Here is a 24,389-nt window from a genome sequence, read left to right on the forward strand (position 1 = left end):
AAACAGTTTCAGAAGATTATTTCCTAGTTTGAACAGGAGGGGGAGGGTTAGTGGTTATATACTGCCCTATCTGCCCTGTTTCCTCCCACTGTAATGCTGGCTGCCATCGAATACGTGAAATATTCTTGAGTACGGCGTAAAACACCAATAAAATAAATAAATACATACAATAATAGAAATATTGATGTAAATGTACTGACTCAAATGCACAAATGCTGGTACAACTTGTGATTTGTAGTAAGAATTGGAAGTATCTTTCCTAAAACGCACACCCTAAAAGAGATGCAACCCTAAAGTACTCGCTTCCTGTTCTAAGAGAACTATCAGCTGACTTAGCCGATAAGCCTAAACTGGGTTCCATAGCTCCTGAATTTGTAAGTATACGAAGAAAAAACACAAAAAATGCATTAAGTATTTTGTATTTTATTTCATGATTTGTGGGTTTTAAAATAAGTTTAATTTTTCATTGTACATGTATATTTAGCCAATCAAAGGAGCAATGACATCCTGTACAATTCTACATGAACAACACATTTCCCAGTCAGTACTTAAGGATAAATATAGAAAACACTTGTGCACTGGTGGAAATGGGTGTTAGTAAGATCAATATTCATCCTTTTCACTGGATGAATAGCAATGCAATTCTCGTCCAGACCCTATTCTAGTCTAGTCAGGATCCCTCATAAATAAATGTAGGGGAAGAGAACCACTGATCCTTCACTGGAAATTCCAATAAAGGCAGATCAACATTATCACAAACATTTCTCTTGTTACAAATCATATTTTCATACACCTGACAACTGTTTGATATTAAAACTCTGTATTATATATCAGAATGGCTTCTGGACATCAATACATGTATTTACAGATAAAACACCTATGCACCTTCATTTATAAGATTAAATACATTAGGGACAACATACAGAATTTACACTGAACACTCATAAAACAAGGGAACATTACAACACCAGTGGTAATGTTTGTTTGGAGCGCTGCATATTTGTCCAAGGCGATCTAAGAAAGCCACTGGATTTGGGAAAGTGCTCAATCCATAGTGGCTTTCTCTTTCTGTGTACACACATAAAATAATTCCAGATATCTTCTGGGTAAAATAGTGAAACTTATCGCAAACACAGGCTACAAAACAAAATGGCTTTTTCTATACATTTCTCTTCACTATATGAAACCACTACAGAAGCGATATCAAACCCGTCAAGACGTGTCAAATGGGGATAAAACTGCACTACACTAACACACATACATACTAAATCCTGATTTTCAGGATCTCAATGGGCTTCTACATTCAGCATGTTATAACGGCCATATTTTACCAAATTATTTGCATATAGCCTAGAATGGAAAAAAAATCTTTAGTCAGCACTTTTCATCACAAATCTATCCATTGAAGTCAACCGACTAAATCGCCATTGCTTATCAAAGACAACATATCCATAATACATGAAAACATCTGAGTCTACACTTATATAACAATCACACATGAAGTAACTCAGTATGCCAGTTGTGACAAAATTACACTGGCATGAACCACATGAAAAAGAATCAAATGAACATTTTTTTTCAATACAACAGATCTAAAGAACAAAAATCTTGGTATGTAAAACTGTCACCATTTACAACTGACCAGATGTTGTGCAGTGTAAATATGATCAGCATGGCTAAGCTGCACACTTACACTCCAAATCAGTAATCCTTGTATCAAGCTGTATGACCTAGATAAAGAGTTTATCCTTTTGGCAATCACATGGTTAATAACCTCATTCAAATGTGGTGAAATGATATGCCCAATATCTATGCCTTATATGTAATTATCATGCATGTTATCTAATTATCATTGAGCCTTTCTCATGTTATTTACATATATATTTATGTAGATTATAATAAATGGTCACACATGGGCAATAAGGCACAAAAAGTACCAAGGATTGTTTGATATCAGATCCCTCTGACAAGCCACTTTAATAAGCAAGTAAATCATACACAAATTTATACAAGCGCTAACAAAGAATGACTAATTCTCTGGTACAAGTAATACTACCCCAGTAAGTGTTTAAATTACAAACTAATAAAATACACACAGTGACACTGCACATGTATGTATTAATTAGAGATCTGAATTACATTACAGACAAATACTACTACAATTTGTCTTATCCCTTCAGTTGTTTCTGCAAATACTGTAGAAACTCGTAGTAGGACATTGTTGATTCTGAACGATCCTCCACCATGTGCTGGAAAAATAACCCTCTTTCTTTACTGTCGTCTCTGTAACACAGGGCGAGCATACTGTTAGGTTTAAATGACTTTTTAGGGGCCTCCGTGGCTCAGTTGGTTAGCGCCACTTCAAGTCCAGCTCATGCTGGCTTCCTCTCCGGCCATAAGTGAAGGTCTGCAGCAACCTGTGGATGGTCGTGGGTTTTCCCCCGGGCTCTGCTCGGTTTCCGCCCACCATAATGCCGGCAGCCGTTGTGTAAGTGAAATATTCTTGAGTATGGCATTAAACAGCAATCAAAAAAAGTAAATAAATAAATGACTTTTTAAGTTCAATTAAAATAAATATATACAACAGAAGATGGACCTTGACAGATAATAATTATACGAACTTTAAGCTCTAATACAAAAATGTTAACCTAAAAGTATATATGCTTTATAAACATATACTTAATATTGGAATGAAATGTTATAAAATAAACTGTTCTCAACTGGAATCATCACTCAAACAAATCAATTATCACAAAGGTTTACAGTTCCTTAAATACAATCAAATGGTTTATTAAGAGCAGAAAGTCAACACAAATTGTCCCACTTTATGCCATAATTCCATGAGGGTATCAATGCTGATTATGATTAAATTTCAGGGATATACGTACATGTCTTGCAAGGTACATGTAAATGCTACAACACTTTACTTCATCAGCAGCTGAAGAATGACCTTACCTAATGACTGTGAAATTAACACCATTCGGCCTCTGATCCATCAGATAATTGATGAAGTTTCTCAGTCTCTCTGATGTGGGGTTCTCCAGTTCAGGGAGCATGTTCTGAAGACAGGAGAGTACATCTTGTATCAACAGATAACATTAGCTAACAGCCTCAACAAAAGCACGAAATGCTACAAGCCAAGGCACAATTTTCCCTCCAAGTACAAAGAGAGTAAGTAAAACCTGTCATGAAATCTAACCTACAACAGGCTACTACCAAGTTATGCTACGAAGCTCCGAGAAGAATTACATTTATGGCATCTTACCAGTCCATTTTCTAAAGACATGAAATTTGGCTTGTCAAAGACCTGCTGGCAAAACTGATCACTGATGGCACTGCCCACTAGCAGGTACATATCATCCCCTGTGTCCATAAGGAATGCCCCATGTTTGTCCAGGTTAGCAGAGGACAGCTGCAGGTGTGGAGGCTGGGCTATCACCCCTTCCTTCAAGTTCAATCCATTCTACAATAAAAGTGTACAGTGTGTTACTGGTAAAAATGACATATTTAACCTACCTTTCTCTACAACAATTAACTTCAGACAAGAATATTTCACTTCTGTGGTGGCGGTCAGTAAAGTCGCAAGCAGCTGGATTTAAATCCATAACAAAACTTATAAAGTCTGGCAATCCTCTGGAGACTTCCAGCTGAAATCAATAGTTCCCCGGGCCATGATTCATGGTACATTCAGTGCACAAAACAAACCAGTTAGAGTGAAGATAAAGTAGCCAAAGATTCATTTTTAATCTTTCATGGCTAGAAACTTCAAAGATCATATAACCATTGCTACAAACACATTGCAAAATCATACTTCTTAACTGATAGCCTTTGCAATTCATCCAAAATCATAGCTACCAGTAACCGACAAGATGTACCTCATCAGTAAGAGCATGGACTGGGTAGAGGTCTGGATAGATCATCTGCATGAGGCGATACAGTGGCAGGGTCTTACAGCGCTCTAGGGCTAATACACGGTCATCCAGCTTCGTCAGTGATCCCACTCGAAACGCCAACTGATCAACAACAAACACAGACGAATATCAAGAATCACGAACTTTACTTGACAGATGTTATGCTCTTCATTCAAGAGTAATTTGAGGTTTACAATCTGAGGTGGACAAAATCAAAACTGTAGCCAACCAACATCCCAGGGAATGTAGAATCAAAATACATGGCTTTAAGCTTATCAGTCAAAAAGGTAGCAGAAGAGTACAATGGAATTATGAAAGTTCATTTCTTGGACATACTCACACATTTCAACATGGCCAGAACATACAACGGGATAAGTCTGAGAGAATAGGATATCATGAGGTTTCCAGCCCTCTGAGAGGAAGTCAGAGAACTGCCATAGGCTGACAGCGCATCCATGGCAGCATTGATCATAGCCTCACGGGCATCATTTAAAGACGATGTGACTGTTCTGTCTGCAGCTGAAATAAGCACAGATTTAGTATTTAATTAGCTGTTGTTTAATGCCACACTCCAGCATTTTTTACATATACCATGCCTGTCAGTTTTACGGTTGAGAATGCCAAGATAAATCACCGTTCTTTGGTAAGTTTCTTTCCTATATATGGCCGCGCAGATATACACATGATATTGGTGGAAGACAAGTGATCTTCCACAAATGTTAGACAGCACAAATGGCCATAAGTGTCCTGTATCATTAAGGCCCAACAAACGATGAGAACAAATTAGTAAGTCGAGGTGGCTTAGATGAATCTTGTCAACTATCATTTTTTCACACAGCAAATGTGTTTTTTCCAGTGTCATTCACCTGACATTCATGCAGAGCAAAATTAATCATGAACCATTAGATGAAATATAATTACCCATTTTTGCCAGGAGCCCCACAATTGTCTGTTGGTCTGCTCCACCAAACACCTCATTCAACTGGTTAGTCACAGGCAAACACATGGTGTGCACTCGTATCCGACGCTCACCTAGTTATAGGATTACAAACATGAAAAAGGATGCTAGAATGAAATATTGCACTATCATACAAAAAAAACCCCAAATATCCATGAATATGTTCCTCTATGCAAATCTCTGAACACAGCCTTTCAGTTTCCAAAAGGAATTACAATTGACCCCTCCAAATATTAAGTAAACACAAAATGTTGAAAACGAGACTGTCAGATACAACAAATCATTTCCAGAATATCATCTTTTCAGAAAATGACTTCAAATGCTGACCTTTACTTGATGTGTAGAGAAGAGCAGCCTGGAAACAGACTGTAGGTGAATCTGTGAGGGAGTCTTCAATAGACATTTGCATACCAAAGCCAGCATCAGGGTTAATGTTGGGGAGGGACAGTAAGTCAGTTGACCTCACAAAGAAGTTACCATGGAAGGTGTGAATACTGAGACCTAAAACACAGAAAATGGAATATTGAAGAACTGTATTTGACATAACATTCTATCCATGACTAAGTCACTCACCTCAAAAAAGTAATATTTTACAACCTATATTTGGCTCTAAAATGACATTTTTGACAGGCAATCTTTCAGGGAAAGGAAAGTAAATGTAATTAAAGGTTATGTCAGAACTAGTAATTCACATGTAATGATTTGACATTTGTCATGATTTCTGAGGTACCAGCGTAATATTTAATGCAATTTAATGTTTAAATGACTCAAGAGCTCTAAACATCAGGTACTGCTATACAACAGACAATGACTGGCCTACCTTTGGTACATCGAATCCTCATAACCGCTTCAAAACCAATCTTGCGGGTGAGATACCGACGCAGATCTGCCTCTAAACGGTCACGTTGAGGAGGATTTCTCATTGCATGGAACGATGGGTATGAGTAAACACAACCTGATGAGTACTTGGATATACAAGCTACAATCAAATCAACCAAGATCAAATTTACTAGGTATAGCTATACGGAAAAAATCACAAATTACACATTACGAGAATAGTATTTCAAAGAAATATGAATGCATGTACTTAAAATGATATTGATAAATCCATTCAAAGCAAAATAATTACTGATTATCATTTAGATGTGTTAAAAAGTACAAATTATTTATTTATTTGATTGGTGTTTTACGCCATACTCAAGAATATTTACGACAGCAGAAAGCGGGCAGAGCCCGGGGGGAAACCCACGACTATTCACAGGTTGCTACCAGACCCAAATAATTTCCAACCTGCATGTACATATATATCTATATATCAATTATGAAAAGATTTACTGAAATGTGAAGATTATGAATGAGATTTAGGATTATGTAATCATGTGATCATCACAAGTCATAAGTGTACCTAATGTGGATGCATCAGCATACTGGCCATTCAAGAGAAACAGGTCAACCGCTATCTGCTGGGCTGAGCAGTCTAAAGCCAGCTTCTTGTAAAAATCTGTTGCTGGTCCAAGATTTTGGACATCCTTGAAAACAAATGTATCACAAAATGAGCAATGCATAAAACTAAAAAATCTGAGCACAATCATCAAAAATAGCAATCCAAGACAAAACTTCATGAGTAAAAACATACATTTTTCGGCGTGGACATTAAGCATAAATTATTTGATCAACAGTAATCGAGGTCATGACGCATCTCCCTACATTCAGTCACAATTAATATCATTCATGCATATTATGGCTGGCACATGGCTTACTTTTGACTTCCGCAGATTTGGGTCCTCCCTGGCACTCAGTGCCCCAGGTCCTGCTGTAGGCAAACAAGTCTGTACTACAGTCACTCGTCCACCTGTTGCACTCTACAAACACAGGTTACAATTTCTCAGTCTTAGCCTTCAATGTAGCTCTAAAAGTTATTGGCATTTGGCTGGGAAAATACAAGTATTCATATAGTGCATGCTGCAAGACATTTCAAATGTCAATTCGAGACAAGTGATGTTCAACAAATGTGAGTTTAACATGAGATGTTGAGTTTTATTACTAGATTTATTATACCAAACAAAAACCATGATAAAAAAATTTAATTTCTGACTAGTTGAATGCATGCACAAGAGTGTTGGCTGTTGCTTCAACATTGCTGGCTATTGCTTCATGAACGCGGAATATTATATTGTGAGTTAGCCCAAAGCTAAGTTGGATGTTCTTACCGTTACGCCCAGCTTCAGTCATATACACTTCGACACAGACAATTTCAATAAAAAAACAACTCGAACCCTACCGTATTTTTGCTATCCACCCATTCCCTAAAACACCTGAAATGTAATCTGTCAAAGTCATCATTGGATACATCTTGATATTCCGCAAAATTTGATGTACAATGATAACTGGCTCAAGCAAAAGGATCACACTCACAATAAGCTCTTGTAGCTAAGCTGGACGTTCCTACCTAACGCCCAGCTTCGGTCATGAACACTTCCACGCCGATAGTTTCACTAAAAAAACTAGCTTCAACCCTACTTTATTTTTGCTATCCTCCAATTCCCTAAAATGCCCGAAATGTAATATGTCAAAGCCAGCATTGGTTTTGAATCAGACAACTCAAATCAATGTCTGCCAGGTTTGGAAGTTTATCCCACCGACATTCTGTTGGGCATGCAATTCTTCAGAGAATGTTGGGTAGGATAAAATTTTCATGGCCCGAAGTTGAAAAAAATTCCCAACATGGAAGACGTTGATTTGAGTTGTCCGATTCGAAACCAACGCTGGCTTTGGCATATTACATTTTGGGCATTTTAGGGAATTGGTGGATAGTAAAAATAAGGTAGGGTTCAAGCCGTTTTTTTTAGGCTAATTGTGAGTGTGATCGTTTTGCTTGAACTGGTTATCGTTGTACGTCATATTCTGCGGGATATCAAAATGAAAGCATTTTGAAATGAAAATTAGGAATAACTCTCTGAGGTAAAATAATTCTTAGTACATGTATATAATTGATGCTTGCAGTACCACAGATTGCCCTGTGACAATCACAAGACTGGACAAAAAAAAAAATAACTATCAAATACTAACCATCATTTTATATGCAGCCTGAAGTGCAGCTCCCAAAGCATTCCCTGTTTCCTGATTGTCTTCAAACAGGGTGGGTAACTGGTTGAGAAGATCTATAACGAGCTCTTTACTTTCATGTACATTCACCAGCAAATTGTCTGGGCTAGGTAAAAAGATATCTGAAAAAAACAAAAAGAGATCAAAATAGCTAAAATACAGGCTGGCAAAATGTACTCTAAACCACCTTTAATTCGTGCTAGCTTTCTTATGTATGGGTGGCAACATGTATCTGTAGGATACTACAAGTCCTAGATGTTTTACTGTTACGGCTATCTACCTAACCAACACAAAAAGCAGTGGTGAAACAAAACCAACATTGATCTATTTGAGTGTGCACTCAGATTTAAACCAGGTAAGTCTCCTTGGTGGTTTTTAATTTTAAGTTTTTTTTAAGTTCAAAGACAGAAGTTTGGCCTTACAAACATTTAATATGCACAAATACTTCATGGCCATCAACATCTTACACAAATACAGTGTACAGAAGCAGTATTATTTATAGTATTATCCGAGAATAACATTGAATCCAATATTCCCTGTACATAAATCTCAACTTGTGAGTAAAAAAAATAACATTTACTTACCGTCTACATCAGAAACTGTCAGTAACTGTGGCTGTGACAATCCTTCTGCCAAATTAAAGAAGTGCACTGCTCTATCAAAGGCTATGAAGCCTATATGAGTTCTGGCATCCCCTGGCAGTTTGTCTAACTCATCCAATAAGGTTTCACAAAACACATTCAAATAACCTGTAAAACATGGATTTCATAGCGTATCACTGCAAGGTAGTGCAAAACAGGCATGAACATACATATACGCAATACGTAGAGGTTAATATACAATGACAGACCCATTATATCATTTTGTTCAATGAGTGGTGTAATTTTCATTTGCTCCGAGCAGTAACATCACAAGCTTAATAAATTTGATGTAATAAGTCACAAATTGCATATTCTATTCATCCCACATTCTACTGTTGGTTTTGACAAGTTTGTAAATAAGATGCGTACTGATCTTATTATACATGAAATGGTTGGAGCCAAACCACACGTTTAACTAAATATAGTTCTAGAAAACACTAATGAAATATGTTATTTCTGTGAACATAAAACATAACATAGACCATTAGTGTGCTATGAGAAAACGAGCTTTGATCTTTTTTCAAATATATCAACATTTATAACTGCTCAGGTTATCCAAATATTTGGCTACAAAAATGTAACCTAAATCTACGTTATATCTCTATAACGTCACATGATTACTTGCAGAGTGAAAAGAGCAGTGATTTCGAAAATCATGCTGAACGAAATATTCAAATTTAGGCTTTTAATGTGAACATTTCGCCTCAAAACTTATTTGCTGGTCTCACTAACCATTATGGAACTTGGAAATTGGAACCAAACAGCGTCTACAATGTTTTAAAGGAAGAAAGGATTTTGGTTCTGTTGTGGACTTTCCGTTTGATGGTAGATGTGAACAAAAGGGTCACAGTGAGACCAATTGTTTGATGTGACAAATAGAATGGACTACATCTAAGAAAAATCTTGAGCTACATCAGTTATAGACCAGTTCATAAACGCTTTGGTGCTCTACAAAGTAGTACAGTAAGTTTGTAAGTTTTCAATTCCGCGGAAATCTGATACTGAGGCTGCTGTTGCTGACAGTTAAATCTGAGTTCAGTGTTTGTGTGTACCTTGTTTAGGCTCACAACGTTGAGCACTTCATTTCCTTTCACCAAACTTTGGTATTTTTCACATTTCACAAGGATAAATTTTATGCCTTTTCAGTATTAAAAAAACTTAACCGTTTGGTAGCCAGAAGCTGTTGTCTTGGTGTAGTAAGTGGTTGCTAGCCTGGCATTTTTTCCCATGGCAACGAACAATAGAAGTAGTCCAGTATGCAGTAGTACTTTTTCATTGGATAAACTTGTCAATGAAAGTTCAAGTGATCAATCAAAGGCTCAGGTTATTTAAACAATGTGTGGAATATTGAAAATTTGCATTACTGTTGTTATATCACTGACAGGGGCAAATCATGGGATAAAATAATTTATTGACTGAAAACTATCAATGAAAGTTAACGTTTAAATGATGATTCTCAACGAAGTATTGGCTGTAAAATTATATGTTCTTGTTTTTGCCATAATCAGTATTAAATACTTACCCTGCCACATCAATAAACATTCAAATATTAAACCTCTTTACCTGTTTCCACTGCATTGAAAGACACATCAAAAACAAATAGATACACTGCAGGTTGTGGGGGTCTCAACTGAAACAAAAAACATTTTCCCCATATTTTCTGTCTGTCCTGGAGAATGCACACTGTGAAAATCTTATGCATGTGAGACACTTTCTAAAAATGAAACCAATACACTGCTTTTATGGCTTTAGTTTTTTTAGCCGTGTGAATTGAAATTTAAATCCTAATGAAACACAACAGGCAGCTTAGACAAACATTCTTAACTCTACCAGTGCAGAAAGACATCAACTTCTTTAAAGATCTCTTGACCTTTCCATGACTCTCACAGACTTACATAGTTTTTCTAATCTGTCATCATTGCAACATAACCTACATACAGCATACTCCACTAGACGAAGTTTCACTTTATGCAGATTCATGCTGCGGATCTATGCAGAAGTCAGTCCATTTACAATCGTAAGGAGTTTCTGTGTGTATGACATGTGTGAAGTATGTAGTTTGAGTTGACACAATGGTATTTATACAAGTAAAAGTAAAAGCATGAATGCATAAGAGGGGTCGAAGATGTTGTTTGTCAAAATATCTTTCAGAATGGATAACCAAAGCAAAAATGCTAACCATGGACGAGAAGTGTGTGAGGTGTATGAATAAAGAAGACAAGATGTGCAACATAATGTTGACAACACTGTTAACAACCTTGTTGACAAAAGGAAACTCTTATTATGCTAAATGGAGAGACTTCTGACTTGAACAGCAGCATACCATTAGGCTTACCACAATATTTCCTGTCAGTTATCATCAGAAAATATGAACTAGACGGCTAGGGTGACCATTTGGTAAACTAAAGTCACTTTTGTGCAAGACAAATGTGCACATTTTCAAGAAGAGGGCACATAAAAAAAAAAAAAAAAATTACACTAGTCTATACTATGATACTGATATCTACTAAAATGATATTAAGGCTGGAACTAAATGTTGCAATATCCGGAAGATGGATCACACCTACCATATATTCCGAGGGGGCAATAAACTCTATCGTTGATGAGCGCACCTCAGGCCTCCTCTGGGGTTCACCATGTGTTTTACTTATTGGGTCATATGAAAATTCATCTGGCACTAAAAAACAAAATTTGTCACTTGACTGCAATGCATTGCTCACGCAAAGAGCAAGAAGAAAAACTCCAAACCCCTCTGAAATATGTACATTTGAATCTCTGTTCTCTATTGATAAAAATGTTGACTCCATCAGAGAGAACCTATATTGTAACTTCTCATCAACCATGGCAGTTTTAGAAGATTGATTGCTAATATTCATATTGATTTCCTTGATTGCTGCTTAACCCGACCCACAAGAATTTTTCACATATACAATTGCCATCAGATTTAGTCCATGTCCAGTTTCATTTTGGTATTCTGCCACCTTACATGTCTTAATTAAAATTTATGCTTCATGTTCATGCAATAAATCACGACTTACAATCATTGACTCTGTAACACAGGTTGCATTTCCACCGCCTTGTATCCACAAAATATACAAAAGGATTGATATAGGTTCTGCATGAGCGACAGCGGACGATGACGCATGACTGGATCACAGGTAATTGCTGTGGGATAAAAACAACAATATCACCTATAATGCAATATTAATAAATCCCCAGCTTGAAACATTCTTATATTCTGCTTGCTGTTGCTATTACCAAAAAGTGCCCCACCCCGCACGTCATATACTGTCATATCCTGGATACATCTAGGACAAAAATAATCTTCAACTTCACCATCTGATGAAAAATTTATCATCACAATATGAATATACTTACGGAAAGGTCTTTAAATGGGTGTATTAATATACCCAAGGGTAATCTGGCCTTGTTTAACAAAGATGATGTTTGAGGAATGGAGGTCAATGTACAGCGGAAGACCCTGTATAATAAACATGGTTACCATAATCAAACTCTTACTGATAAACACACCACATATATAAAATATTAAACTGCTCACTTGGGCTTAACAAAGGCACAGATTAGCTTGTGAACAGCCTGGTAATTAAGCGACAGGAAAACTGAATTTCTGAACATCTGGTATAAATGGTATATAAAATAGTGCAACATTGTACTGTGTTTCAATATAGTGGACAATTACATGTATGAAGTTATCACATCAATGACAGACAAGGATAAAACCTATAGTTCTGTCTGGCACAGGATGACTAACAACTTTAGACACACAAAACTCATGACAAATAACTTACTCTGGACTACAATTAACTTTCTTAAAATCGTGCTGAAGATTTGCTTTGGGCGTCTCTGGACCTGTTGGCAGTATTAGTTGTCTTTCTTGGAGCAAATTAACTGCCCTTGAAGGATCCTAAGAATTAAACAACAAAAATAAACATGTTACGTACACATGTTAATTTAATTACATGTTTAATTTAATATTAAACATAATCAAATACATACAATTATGACAAGGGTTAACAAAAACAAGGCATTTAGAGAACACCGGTAGCCCGCCTGATTGAGCAGTTCGTAAAACTAGTCAAGTCAGGTAATACGTTCAAAATGGAATGACATCGTCATACAGGGACATTATTTTCAGCCATTCACAGATTCACATATATATATTAACCGTGTGAAATATAGAACTTTGAGTACAACATTACAAAAATGAAATGTGTTTTAGCTTGCTCATTTAGCTGTATGCATGAAAATGATTATTACGCTCTGTACCGGAATGGGGCTAAATATGAATATAGAAATAATAATCAGACTGTTATTATTATTAAGCATGTAGAGGTTCAGAGGATAAAAAAGATATACACAAAGTGTCAGGGAAATTGGTGCAATACTTAAGCAGGAGTTCTCTAGACAAAGTCTGTGTACAAGAAAATCCAGTATTGCACTGAGTACCTAAACGAGAGTAATTTTGAAAATAATTACCCAGTCGTAATTGAACTTAAGCATGCAAGTCTAGATGATAGGGAAGATGTATATATGCTAAGTTTCATGAAAATAGGTTCAGCGCTTTAAGAAAGCACGGATAAAATTTGAATATATAGAAAAGCACCATTACACATAAGTCGTTTAAAATTGGGGCAATTGTGGAAATAATTATTAAAATGATTATAGACTAGTGGCCTGGTAAGTTTCATCCAAATCAGGGCACTAGTTTGGGAGGGGACGCATGGACAAAATATTGTGTACACACAGACAGAAGGGCAGACAGGGTGATTCCAGTAAAAAAAATGCAATCCATGTGTGTGTGCCTGTTATACAGAAGCTAAAAAATAATCTTAACTCTCCATCCGAGTATGTACATTTACACCCCATACCTTAGACTAAGGAGCTGAAAAGAAAAGAGCTTAACCTTTAATCCATGAATGCAAGAGCTAATAAAAAAAGGCTTAACCAGACACCAACACCGACACTTTCTCACAATATCTCACCTTACTTCGTAGAGGTGAGCTAAAAACCAACAGCTCTATATGGTCATTTTCATACAACATCACATATCCCTCATCCCATAATTGCAGAACCAGTGGATAGTGATGAGGTTTGCACTGGATATGGAGCTAACCCTCATTTATAACTGTACCAAAAAGTACAACAAGATTCTAGGAAATAAAGCAAGTCAACAACATTATTTTCTACAATAATGCATGTAAGGATGCAAAGATGACGTGAATTACCTCTAATGACATCTGCCCAAACCCAGATGTTAGACCTGCTGGGTAATTCCGCTGGATATTTTGCTGGCCGACCTGTGGTAGTGAAAAACCTGGCTGTTGAAATCCTCCTTGAAACCCAGTATGAGGGGGTCTAGCTTGGGTGCCACTTGGTGGACCCACCAGAGACTGTCTTCCCATTTGCTCTCCAGGCTGACGGCCAAACTGACTTGGAGGCCCATCAAATTGTGGTCTAGCAGTGGCTCCAAACTGTTGCCCAGCCCCAGGTGGGCCTCCAAATTGTTGCCCAGGACCGGATGGGACGCCAAATTGTTGACCAGTACCAGAGGGGCCCACAATTTGTTTGCCAGGACCAGGTGGGCCTCCATATTGTTGCCCAGAAGCAGGTAGGCTTCCAAATTGTTGTCCAGGTCCTGGTCCTCCAAACTGTTGCCCAGAAACGGGCGGTCCTCCAAACTGTTGCCCAGGACCTGGCGGTCCTCCAACTTGTTGCCCAGGACCAGGTGGGCCTGCAAACTGCTGTCTATGTGGACCACTCACATTTTGCTGAAACAGGCCAGTTGTTTGTTGCCCTGGTGGCCCACTGAACTGCTGACTCAAAGACCCTCCAAACTGTTGAGCGCCAACCGATTGCTGTTGCCCTGCATAGTTCATCTGGTTTGACTAGAGGATAATAAAGAACAGACGATGATCAGGCTATAACTAAAATAACACAAAAAGGGAAACCAAATGGATATCTCTCTGGTATCATCATTCATCTATTGAACTTTCCACAGCTCTGAACATGAAAAGGTATCCTCAGGCTGTTACATGTACTGCAGATTCATTTCCTCTAAAGATTACAAGAGTAATCAAGAGGCTACAAGATGCTGAAGTTCAATTGAATCTTAAAGAATTGCACATTTACTGATAAACAGATGACCTACTGCTTGAGGATAGACCCGTCTGCCTGTGATACCACTCTTAGAATCCTGTGAGGGTGCTCCTGGACCAGGAGGTCCTGGGCTGCCGGAGGCTGGACCATTCCCTGCCGGGGGTGGAGTGCCATATCCAGGAGTGGAACCTATCATAAACAAATTAAGGATACTCATGATATTTCCCCATGGATAAAATGAACAACTTTGGTTGCAGAAGCTTTCAAAATTTGATTTCAAAGATTCATCATGGTAAAGTCCAGAAAATCACCAAAAACTAAAACATTCCCTTTATAAACTGGTACACAAAATGTTTAAAACCATCCTTATAAATAGAAATATCCAGCAAAATGATATCTGAAGTCATACCAAATTAAACGCAACCAAACCTCTCAAAATGTGCTTTTCCACAGCACCCAAATGCAAGCAATACGGTTAAAATCTCTCCAATAATCTGCTCTTTGATCTACAAGGTACACTGAAACATTGCTCTTTTCAATAAATGGTTTTAATAAATAGAGGCCTGTAATAACTATATAGCAGAATGCAAAGATATACATATAATACATGGTATACCTTGGGAAATGGGTGTAAACTGTCCTTCCAAAGCATCATATATAGGAGATGTAACTGGAGAAGGGGCTCTTGACGACTTCCGTGAAGTGGGTTCTAATAGAGAAAGTTCCATAATCTTAATAAACTAAACGTACATGTACACTTCAGGTTAAATACAAAGTTCCAAATGTAAGTAAATTTATTTGCTAGGTTTACTTCAGCCATGTCTACATACGCTAATAATCAAGGTAGAGGCAAGGCTACAAACAATGAAGGGTGTCCACTACTGAGACAATCCAGAAGATGATGGAACAGACCAAGTTTATACTACATCAGCACTAAATATAATTCCACTTTAATAAACAAGATATATCCATACTCACTCAACTTACATGTATGCATTCAGAGATAAACATGCCCTATGCATATCAATAAACATGAAAAAATACTATTAATTGGTGATTAATAGATTACAAGTTAACCAAAAGCATGGTAAAAGCATCCATTTTTAAGCACGCGCACACACACACACCAATCTCTACCAAGGCTCAGTACACCCTCCTGCATTCACCGCGGAGAAAAGGTCTACGTTTCTATGACCATATCTTCTAGTGCAATATTTTTATTATAATTGCATGGTGTTGTTGTGTATGGACATTATTAGGTGGTCCTCTCACTGTAACTAGCAGCACATGCTTTTTGATTTCTGCAGCGTAATACTAGAACTACAACTGCATAATGAATGTGATTATGTACTGTAAAACGACAGACTGTGGTCAACAAGATTTTACACGATAACTTCATTCAAAATCAAATGCAATCTCTCCATTTTTAATATTCTGATCATAGTCTGAGATTAACATGGCCAATGAAATAAGGTCCAACGAATATTTGATATCTTAGGGTTTTTTTTTTTTTCAGATCAATACATAAATATTTAAAGAGATGAATGAAGCAGTGTGCAGTTTACCTGAGTACAGACTTACATATACAGACATGACGGTACAGCACCATGGTGCTACTACACACCAAGCAGAACTAAAAGTGGCATGCCAATGCACTAAAAGTGTTGCAACTAAATGCCAGCTAACAGAACAAAATGAAGACAAAAGAAAATACACTATACATTACCAATGATATCACGGTATCCATGTTAGTATTCACACTGCTAACATTTACTTTGTTTGCTAGCGACAAAGTCTTCTACAGATCATTTTGTTACAGTACACCTACATGTATCTAGTATCAGTCAAAATAAACAGTGTTTTATTATATGTATTATTTATTTATTTGACTGCATTTAACACTTTGCTGAGATTCTTGAATGGAAGGAAACTGTGTGCTTGGTGTAAACCACCTGCAATGACCAATTAACCAGCCATATTTCCTATGTGACATGTACACAATGGTGGAAACTGAAAGGCAAGTAATCTCCATAATAATTATAGATCTACAGCGTTCATACATATCTACTACTTTTCTTTACTCTATGAATGACTTGCACTATACCAAAGATGACAGCTTGTACATTTATATCTGAAAATATATGGCCAATGTATCAGTTATCCATATACAAGAAATCTGTGAAACTTAACAAATGCAGCCACATGTTAAATATCGTACATTAACAGACATGCAACAACTTGTCCAAATTTTGGTGTTAGCTATGCTAAATTATAAAATTACACATGTAAATGACAAATTTCACAAAGCTGTTAAAACTATATGCAGACTTCATGCATCAATGCGGTCACGTAACGTGACACCACTATTCCTACACAAGGGACAGTTGCAGATGGAGGTTAGAGGTGAGTACCAGATAAGAAGGAACATTGGTCAAACCTGAGTTGCTAGGGGTCAGTGGTGCAATCAACCTCATGGTCTGTCCTATCTGATGTGAGTACTGACCCTGGCCATGGAATGGCACAGGCAGCTCATTGGGGCGACCTATAGTGTAAGGAACAGCCAAATGAACACCAAAACTACTCAAACACAGCTGGCAACCACAAATATCTCCATACATGTACATTAAAATGGATATCAAGACAGCCACAAATGTTCCATAGCAAATGCAGAATGATGCACACGATGCAGAAAAAAAGAACGTATACATATATAGGTGTTAACAGGAGGGGAAAATTTACTCAAAAAAGCAAAGAATAATGACATATGTTTATAAACACAAAAAAACTTTTTTACTGAGTTAATCCCATCGCTTGTTACCACCACCAAGATACAATAATAGATACAATAATTGCATGAAATCTGAGTTCTTTTCATAAATTCCAAATCAACTTTGTCAGAACCCACCTCCCATCAGCTCCTAACTTACTCTCCAATCTAATTAAATCGTTGCACTCCATTTTATTAGTCATCACATCAGTTTAACAATTCATAACACTGCAATACTTCTTTTTACTAATGATAAAAGCTCTAAGATTTTAACATTACCAGTAAAAATTCCAGCAAATATAAATGTCCAATAATAAGGCAAGAGCTGTATGATTTACATATATATCATGCTGTCATTTATAGTTAATCCACAGATTATCAGAACAGCGTGATCCACGATGATGTATCAGCTAGAGTTATCTGAGATCGGTCTGTCATGTCAGCCAAGCTCGAATTTGATGTGATCAGACTATTTATCATACACATTTATTTTTGAGTAATAAGTGGTCAAAACACACACGGCTTTTCATCAATCAGTAGACCAATGTATTACAAATATAGAGAACCTGTGCCGACAAAATGAATTCTATTTCATTGGTTTTAACTGTAAACTATTTCAAACAGATGAATATAGTGAACATTTATGATCTTAGACTATTACAAGGCCACCACAAAATGTGGTCAAATCCCTACACCATGTGAATCCCCTAACGCTCTATCGCCAGCTGAGAGAGATGTGGGTTATCCTAGCAAAGTTTCAACCTACAGTACGGTTTAAAATAACATGTTTGAAAGGAGCGATTAAAGTACATGATGATGACAGGACTGAAACTTTAGCTCTAGAACAGTGATGTACGACAGTTGTGTGTCAGCACCTGATATATTTGCTATTTTTCCTGATTACATTCAACAGATGGGAAAACGAAAGACGGCACGTTCATTGAAACGGCAAATTTCATCGACTGTATAGGATTGATCAACATGTGAATATTTATCTGCACAATCTTGTGTTAAGGTTGCTCAGGGGATGAAGTTAAGGATTTTCACAAAGAAGGTCAGTCATATTTTCACTCAGCTTTTAAATACCGCCACGATGCTGTGGCGGTGATAACGGTGCTTAATGCATAGAGTTTGGGCAGTTTTGGTCCTGAAAGTTACATAATTTGCACGTTTCCAAACATGCTTGTCGTTTCTTTGTGTGCTACAACGAAAACCATTCGATTCAATGTGTTTTCTTTACAATTTTATGTTGTTGTTGTAGTTATGTCTCACCAAATACCAATGTTAGTCCAGGGCTTTCTCCGTTAGAGGGTGCTTTGAATGTAAACACTGAAAGTAGTCCCTCTATTCAAAGAATGCATAGAGATGCATACATGGATATGAAAAATGAATGTGTGCAGGTATGTACATGAGTAAGGAGAGTTTCCAGACAACTAATGTGTACAGTTGATGTGTTAGTTAGTTAACTCAGATAGAGTCTGTGCGTTAACTGAAAATGCTGATATTTATTGCAATCAGTCTCTCAAACAAAAAGCTTGCTACATAGTTCCGAATGCCCACTTGATTGAACTGGTCTCAGCAAGGTCTGTGAGGAATCCAAATGCCTGCACTGAAAAAAAACTTGTTACTTTTTTGATGGGTTTTTTTGTTCTTTTTTTCTGAGTATTATTGAGTATTACTAAATTTATAACTGTATAATTTATGTCTATATACAGAAATGTAAATATCACAGTTTTCAGGATGTTGCCAGAAAATTTAAGAACCACACTTGGTTTCACTGCCATTATTGAGAAGGAAGTGAGAGATCGAAATCCATGCCATATTTTCCAAGAGATAGGAATGGACTTGCAATGAATGTCAGAACTTTCAAATAACAACCAAGTCCATCTTAATGTAGATGGACTAATGCATTTGTGTACCTGTAAAGTGCATATCAGTAACACATTTTGCCTAAGTGTATATGCTTACATATGTACGTGTATGTTTGAAATTAATAATCTATCAACTGAAAACTAGTCATTTACAATATCTATTAATTTACATGTAGCTCTTTTATGAGGACATCTATGACCCTCCCTATTCCTCCACCTTTTCTTTCAACCAATCAATGCATATTACATGCTTTCAAAAACTATGAGGCTATACCAGAGATTTTCAACAAAAAAATCCACCAGTGCACATTCAATCAAATTTTTGCTATTATTTTAGATAGCCCAAATAATTACCTTTCACAAAATAAAAGCCTCATCTGTGCTCATGTTACCATCCAAAATCAATGATAAAGTTCCTAAAATTTGTAATGTGTATCCCATTATAACTTTTTCAAACTTTAAAAACATTTTAACACTATAAACAGTACGGATGTAAGTTTGATATGTACTGAAAGGCAATGGTTTTAGCTATTCTTGCTAAATACAGAAAGTTTGATTTGATTTCCAAATATGGATTTTTTGCCAAAGATCTCTGGTAAAGACACTTTAAAGGAGAAGAAAACTTAAAAACATGACGCTGTTGGCTGAAAAGAGCACATTTTCTTCTATCTGGTGGTGCCTGCTGCATAATTTTGCCATTTTTCCTCACCATACGCGTAAAGCCTGAATACAGCAAAGCTGGCATAAATCGCCGAGTCCATCGCATCCTCCATCTTTAACACCCTGTAATTTATGCTGGGGGTGTGTTGCCTCTCAGCCAATGAGAGTTGTTAAAACTGTCGGATTGTTTATGTAAACTCGGAACCTACGTCCAACATTCCAGCTTCCCTATCGTCAAGCGGAAAACGAACTGTACTGTTCGCTACCTTATGGGAAGAAAAGTTCCACCGAACATGTATGAAATGCACTTCAACGGTTTGCAACGGCAATTCTCCTCCTAACACAAAAGACTTCAGGACTAGTTCTTAGGCAAAATGGAGTCGCCCACAGATTTTGGCGCTGACATTTTTCATAATTTATCATCAACATCACAGCAGATGTTGACGCAGACTTTATTTATAATTTATCACCTGGCGGTACATATTAGAATTTTTTCATGGCATGTTCCTGCGAGGAAATGCATACTCTTTTCAATGGTATTTGATTGACATTTAAATTTTCTTCTCCTTTAAAGTTAGTGGAGTAAAAGCAAAGTCTGCAAAAGACAGCAGTCAGCTATACAACAGCATGCCAATAGAGCTGCATGCAACAAATTAATGTATTAGTTAGAGAACAACACATCCTTACCAGAATCTTGAAGTGAGGATGTTGCTGTACTTGAAGGTGTATATGTTGGTCTGGGGCCTGGGGCCATCTGTGGAGGGGGTTCCCCTGCTTGAGGAAGCTGAATACCAGGCGTTGGTTGATGACCAGGGAATCTAAGTGATTGACCTCCTACACTGGTTGCAGGGGAACCTGACATACGTTGCTGAGGAAAACCCTGGACCGAATGAAGCAAAGAGGCTTGTGAAGGTGGGGGTGGATACATCGGTCTTTGGGCAGGTGGGCCTTGCCTGGGAGGAGGAACCCCAGGATACTGTGATGTCACTGGAGGTCCTGGCCTAACTGAAGCAGGGCCATTTGGTAGGCCAGTGTTTTGCCCTGCGACAGGTGGGCCAACATCAGCTCTAGGACCATGAAAAGTTTGGGCAGATGTTGGTGGGCCGCTGAAACGATTGTCATTTGCGCTATTAACATTACTTTGCCCACCTGAAGGATATTGCTGTTGGGGAAAGCCATTATGGTTCAGTGGTAAAGACCCTGGTTGCATCATATTTTGACCATGTCCGTGGTTATGTTGTGTGCGTAGAGGGGGACCACTGCCTATAACTGATGTCCCTCCTACCTGGCCATTTGGGGGAGCATACATAGTCTGTGGATTAACACCAGGACCAGGTTTAGGAGGAATACCCATCATTCCCACATTTCCTGCAATCAAGAAAAGAATTTGATTTTCAACAAAAAAAAATAAGCTATTAATCAAAAGCTTGGCAAAAGCTGAAGAAACAATGATTGTAAGGTTCAGTATTTAAGCTATTTAGGTATCTTAACAGCTACATGTATATCATTGCCTTGACCCATGCTGCTGCATAGCTGTTACTTGTATCTGAAGTTTTTGGAGCCACTGACAAGCATGAAGAGTAAATCAATTACTGCGGTCGTAATTCTCACATGTGGTGCAATAATCTCTTTGTTGGACTGCCTGTAAACGACTCAAGGTCTGTTCAATTTCTAATCTTCCCTGAAATGGGGTGACAATGCAGGGGTTCATAGAAGTCATTATTCCACGTACCGACCGACATTTCCTAGGCGAAACTGAGTTTTTGTTTCAACTGAAATTGAGTTTTGTTTTGTTTCGAATGTTTTTTGTATTGAATATTTTTGAACAAGGCTGGCCATTCTGAGTGATCAATCTTCCGCTGCCAACGACTACAATATTCCTAGACTTCATGTCCACATGTGCCTTGTCTCCTTACTTAGTCAAAAGCCACAGGAGAAGAGTAATGTATTTTTGTAACAAAGAAAGTCATGTACATGAAGTGTCGTACAGATTATGGAAACACGATTTTCCAACAAAGTGATGTTTTGAAGTAATCTGATGACCTATGACTAAAATGCACTGCTATGAATCCAAAGGAACACCAGTCTAAGAAACTGATCAGAGTAGCAAGATTGTGCATTAGTGCAAATTTTCATCACCAAATATTCAACCAGAGACGTGTCTGTGTTGCACATAAAATTTGCCGGACAATACCATTTGTTTGCAAGATATGTCCAACGTGTCGATGGTAATTTTGAACCCTGCTATGGAACAATGTTTATATAGGGCCTATGAGATACGAGTTCTGGAGACTTACGCGTGGTGTGCTCATGCATATACCTGAAGTTGGGATTAGAACAATGGAGGTACATGGCCCCCATCTACTGGTATATGAGCAATCGCACAACGTGGAACTCTCAAGAACTCGTATCTCTCATAGGCCCTATAGAAACATATTCCTATGTGCAAGCGTTGACTTTCCCTGCACTCCTCAGTTCTCAGTAGATTTTTCAGTCAAAAAGTAGATAACAATGAAGACATATCACTAATTATCAATATCGGTAATACATCCTATGGTACCCAGTCTAGTTTTGACTAGAGCTGTGTTAGCAATGCAACAAAATGTCAGACTGTACTTTAAATACAGATCACATAGTATGTTAACACAAAATTGACATAAAGGAACTTAAAAAGATGGCTTCATATCTGCTTTTATCAGTAGCTGCTACATGAAGAATATTGTCAAAAGAGAACTCACTGTAGTGTAAAATTACGAAGACTTTTTACAAATGTGAATGATGTATTAACGATCTATAGCAGTAATCCAGATTTCAAAATGCCTCATCATTTCACGTATGCTGTTACCTTGACTTCCAGAGTTTGCCGAGGAAATATTTTGTCCGGGAACTGGAGGTCCTTGGGGTTGGAAACCGGGGTAATTATTTTGAGCTGACGGATACGCCATCTTTTTGTATTGGATATGACAGCAAACGCGTATGGTTGTGTCAAGATGCTGAAGGGTCGAAATTAAAACGACCGTACCAAAATACAGTCCGGCTTTGTCGTCGCCCAGACAAACTAGCCTGTATTTACTATAAACTATGTGAAAACATAAAGTACATCTCTGATTACTCTACATTATTTCAAGATTTCGTCGTGGAAGCGCACAACATCACCGGAAGTCGTCCACGTTTATGCATGCGCAGTAACTTCCGACGTGGCATTTCCCATCAGCCCTCAGTGAGACGTGAAAGAAGGCCTACTTTTTAACAGCAGTGTGACTGGCGTGGTTCATTCTGACGCTGAACTATGAAAAAAAAAAAAAAAATCCAATACACCACAAAGCTAATATAAAACTAAAAGACCTTTGTGACACGTCGAAAATGTTACCGTTATCATCTTTACGGTTAAATGATAGAGGTACGCCTACCTGACGTATTTGTGAACGATCAAAACATCATGATTTTATAGGGTTTCAACATTTATTAATCGTTTTCATTCATTGATGAAATAAATTCAATGCAGTTTTTTTTTATCATAATTGAATGAAAACAAGACTTTGATCGAAATTATTGAATGAATGAATGTATATTGTTACAACTCGAGGGTTTCCTTTTTTTTTTTTTAAATACGATCGTGTTCGGCCTACATTAAGATATGCTCTCAGTAAATGATTCTGGAAATACATGTGTCGAAGCAGACGTCCAATATTGTGACATCTGAGACAAATTATAATAGATGGACTTCGGTGGCATATAATACGAGCCTCCACCTCAAAGTCGGGAGACCTGGGATCATGCACGGTCCAATTATACCACAAGCACAGTGTAAGTGACTAAAACAGGTCATCGAACTTTCAGCGTGGAGGCCTAATTATTTATATTCATAGCGATTTTTTAAATTGGATACATCTTCACTAATCGAGGGCAAATTATGCACAGACATTTCAGTAGCGGTAATTAAATCAATTGTATAGTAAACTCAATGCGGGCCTTGGAAAACCAGTGTTTAAGTTGAAGGAAATAACCGTTGTAGCCAATAAATCGTTACAGATCAATTCACAAATGTGTACCCATTCATCAAATATTAACCCTGTAGCTCCAAACCTCAAACTTGAGTTAAGTTACGAAAGTATATAGCACAGAATTAAGCATGTATCTGCATTAGATTTTACTAAAATAAAATGACAACCTGATCACCATGACAGTTTGGACAGGTGGGCGTGTATCTCTTGCAGAGTCGTGCCTGTGTGTATATATCTACAAAATGTTTAATCACCGGAGTTGCATACCAAACTACTACGAACACTGGAGAAACTGAAAGGTGAATAGCAATGTGGTTGCTATGGTAACGTCCGATTATGACAGGTGTGGACACAA

At 37.5% G+C, this 24,389-nt stretch overlaps 1 protein-coding gene across 2 annotated transcripts; it reads right to left on the reverse strand.

Annotated features, from left to right (window-relative positions):
* Positions 1-407: 407 nt before the first annotated feature.
* On the reverse strand, positions 408-23,189 carry LOC135462209 (protein transport protein Sec24A-like). 2 transcript variants are annotated; one of them, XM_064739617.1, is made up of 23 exons: positions 22,876-23,189; positions 20,718-21,398; positions 17,170-17,274; positions 15,349-15,441; positions 14,785-14,921; positions 13,862-14,521; positions 12,425-12,540; positions 11,994-12,096; positions 11,654-11,780; positions 11,183-11,292; positions 10,179-10,245; positions 8,559-8,723; positions 7,939-8,096; positions 6,630-6,731; positions 6,275-6,398; positions 5,690-5,848; positions 5,197-5,370; positions 4,833-4,943; positions 4,252-4,430; positions 3,876-4,013; positions 3,266-3,463; positions 2,956-3,059; positions 408-2,283 (listed from the first exon to the last, which is right to left on the reverse strand). In XM_064739617.1, exons 1-23 carry the CDS (start codon positions 22,973-22,975, stop codon positions 2,169-2,171), a joined length of 4,026 nt encoding a protein of 1,341 aa, XP_064595687.1. In that variant the 5' UTR covers positions 22,976-23,189; the 3' UTR covers positions 408-2,168. The 2 variants fall into 2 exon arrangements, with proteins under 2 accessions (XP_064595687.1, XP_064595688.1); XM_064739618.1 differs by lacking the exon at positions 17,170-17,274.
* Between the last annotated feature and the right edge of the window lie 1,200 nt (positions 23,190-24,389).

Source organism: Liolophura sinensis, chromosome 1, assembly GCF_032854445.1.
Source record: "Liolophura sinensis isolate JHLJ2023 chromosome 1, CUHK_Ljap_v2, whole genome shotgun sequence".
In the NCBI taxonomy this organism is placed as follows: domain Eukaryota; kingdom Metazoa; phylum Mollusca; class Polyplacophora; order Chitonida; family Chitonidae; genus Liolophura; species Liolophura sinensis.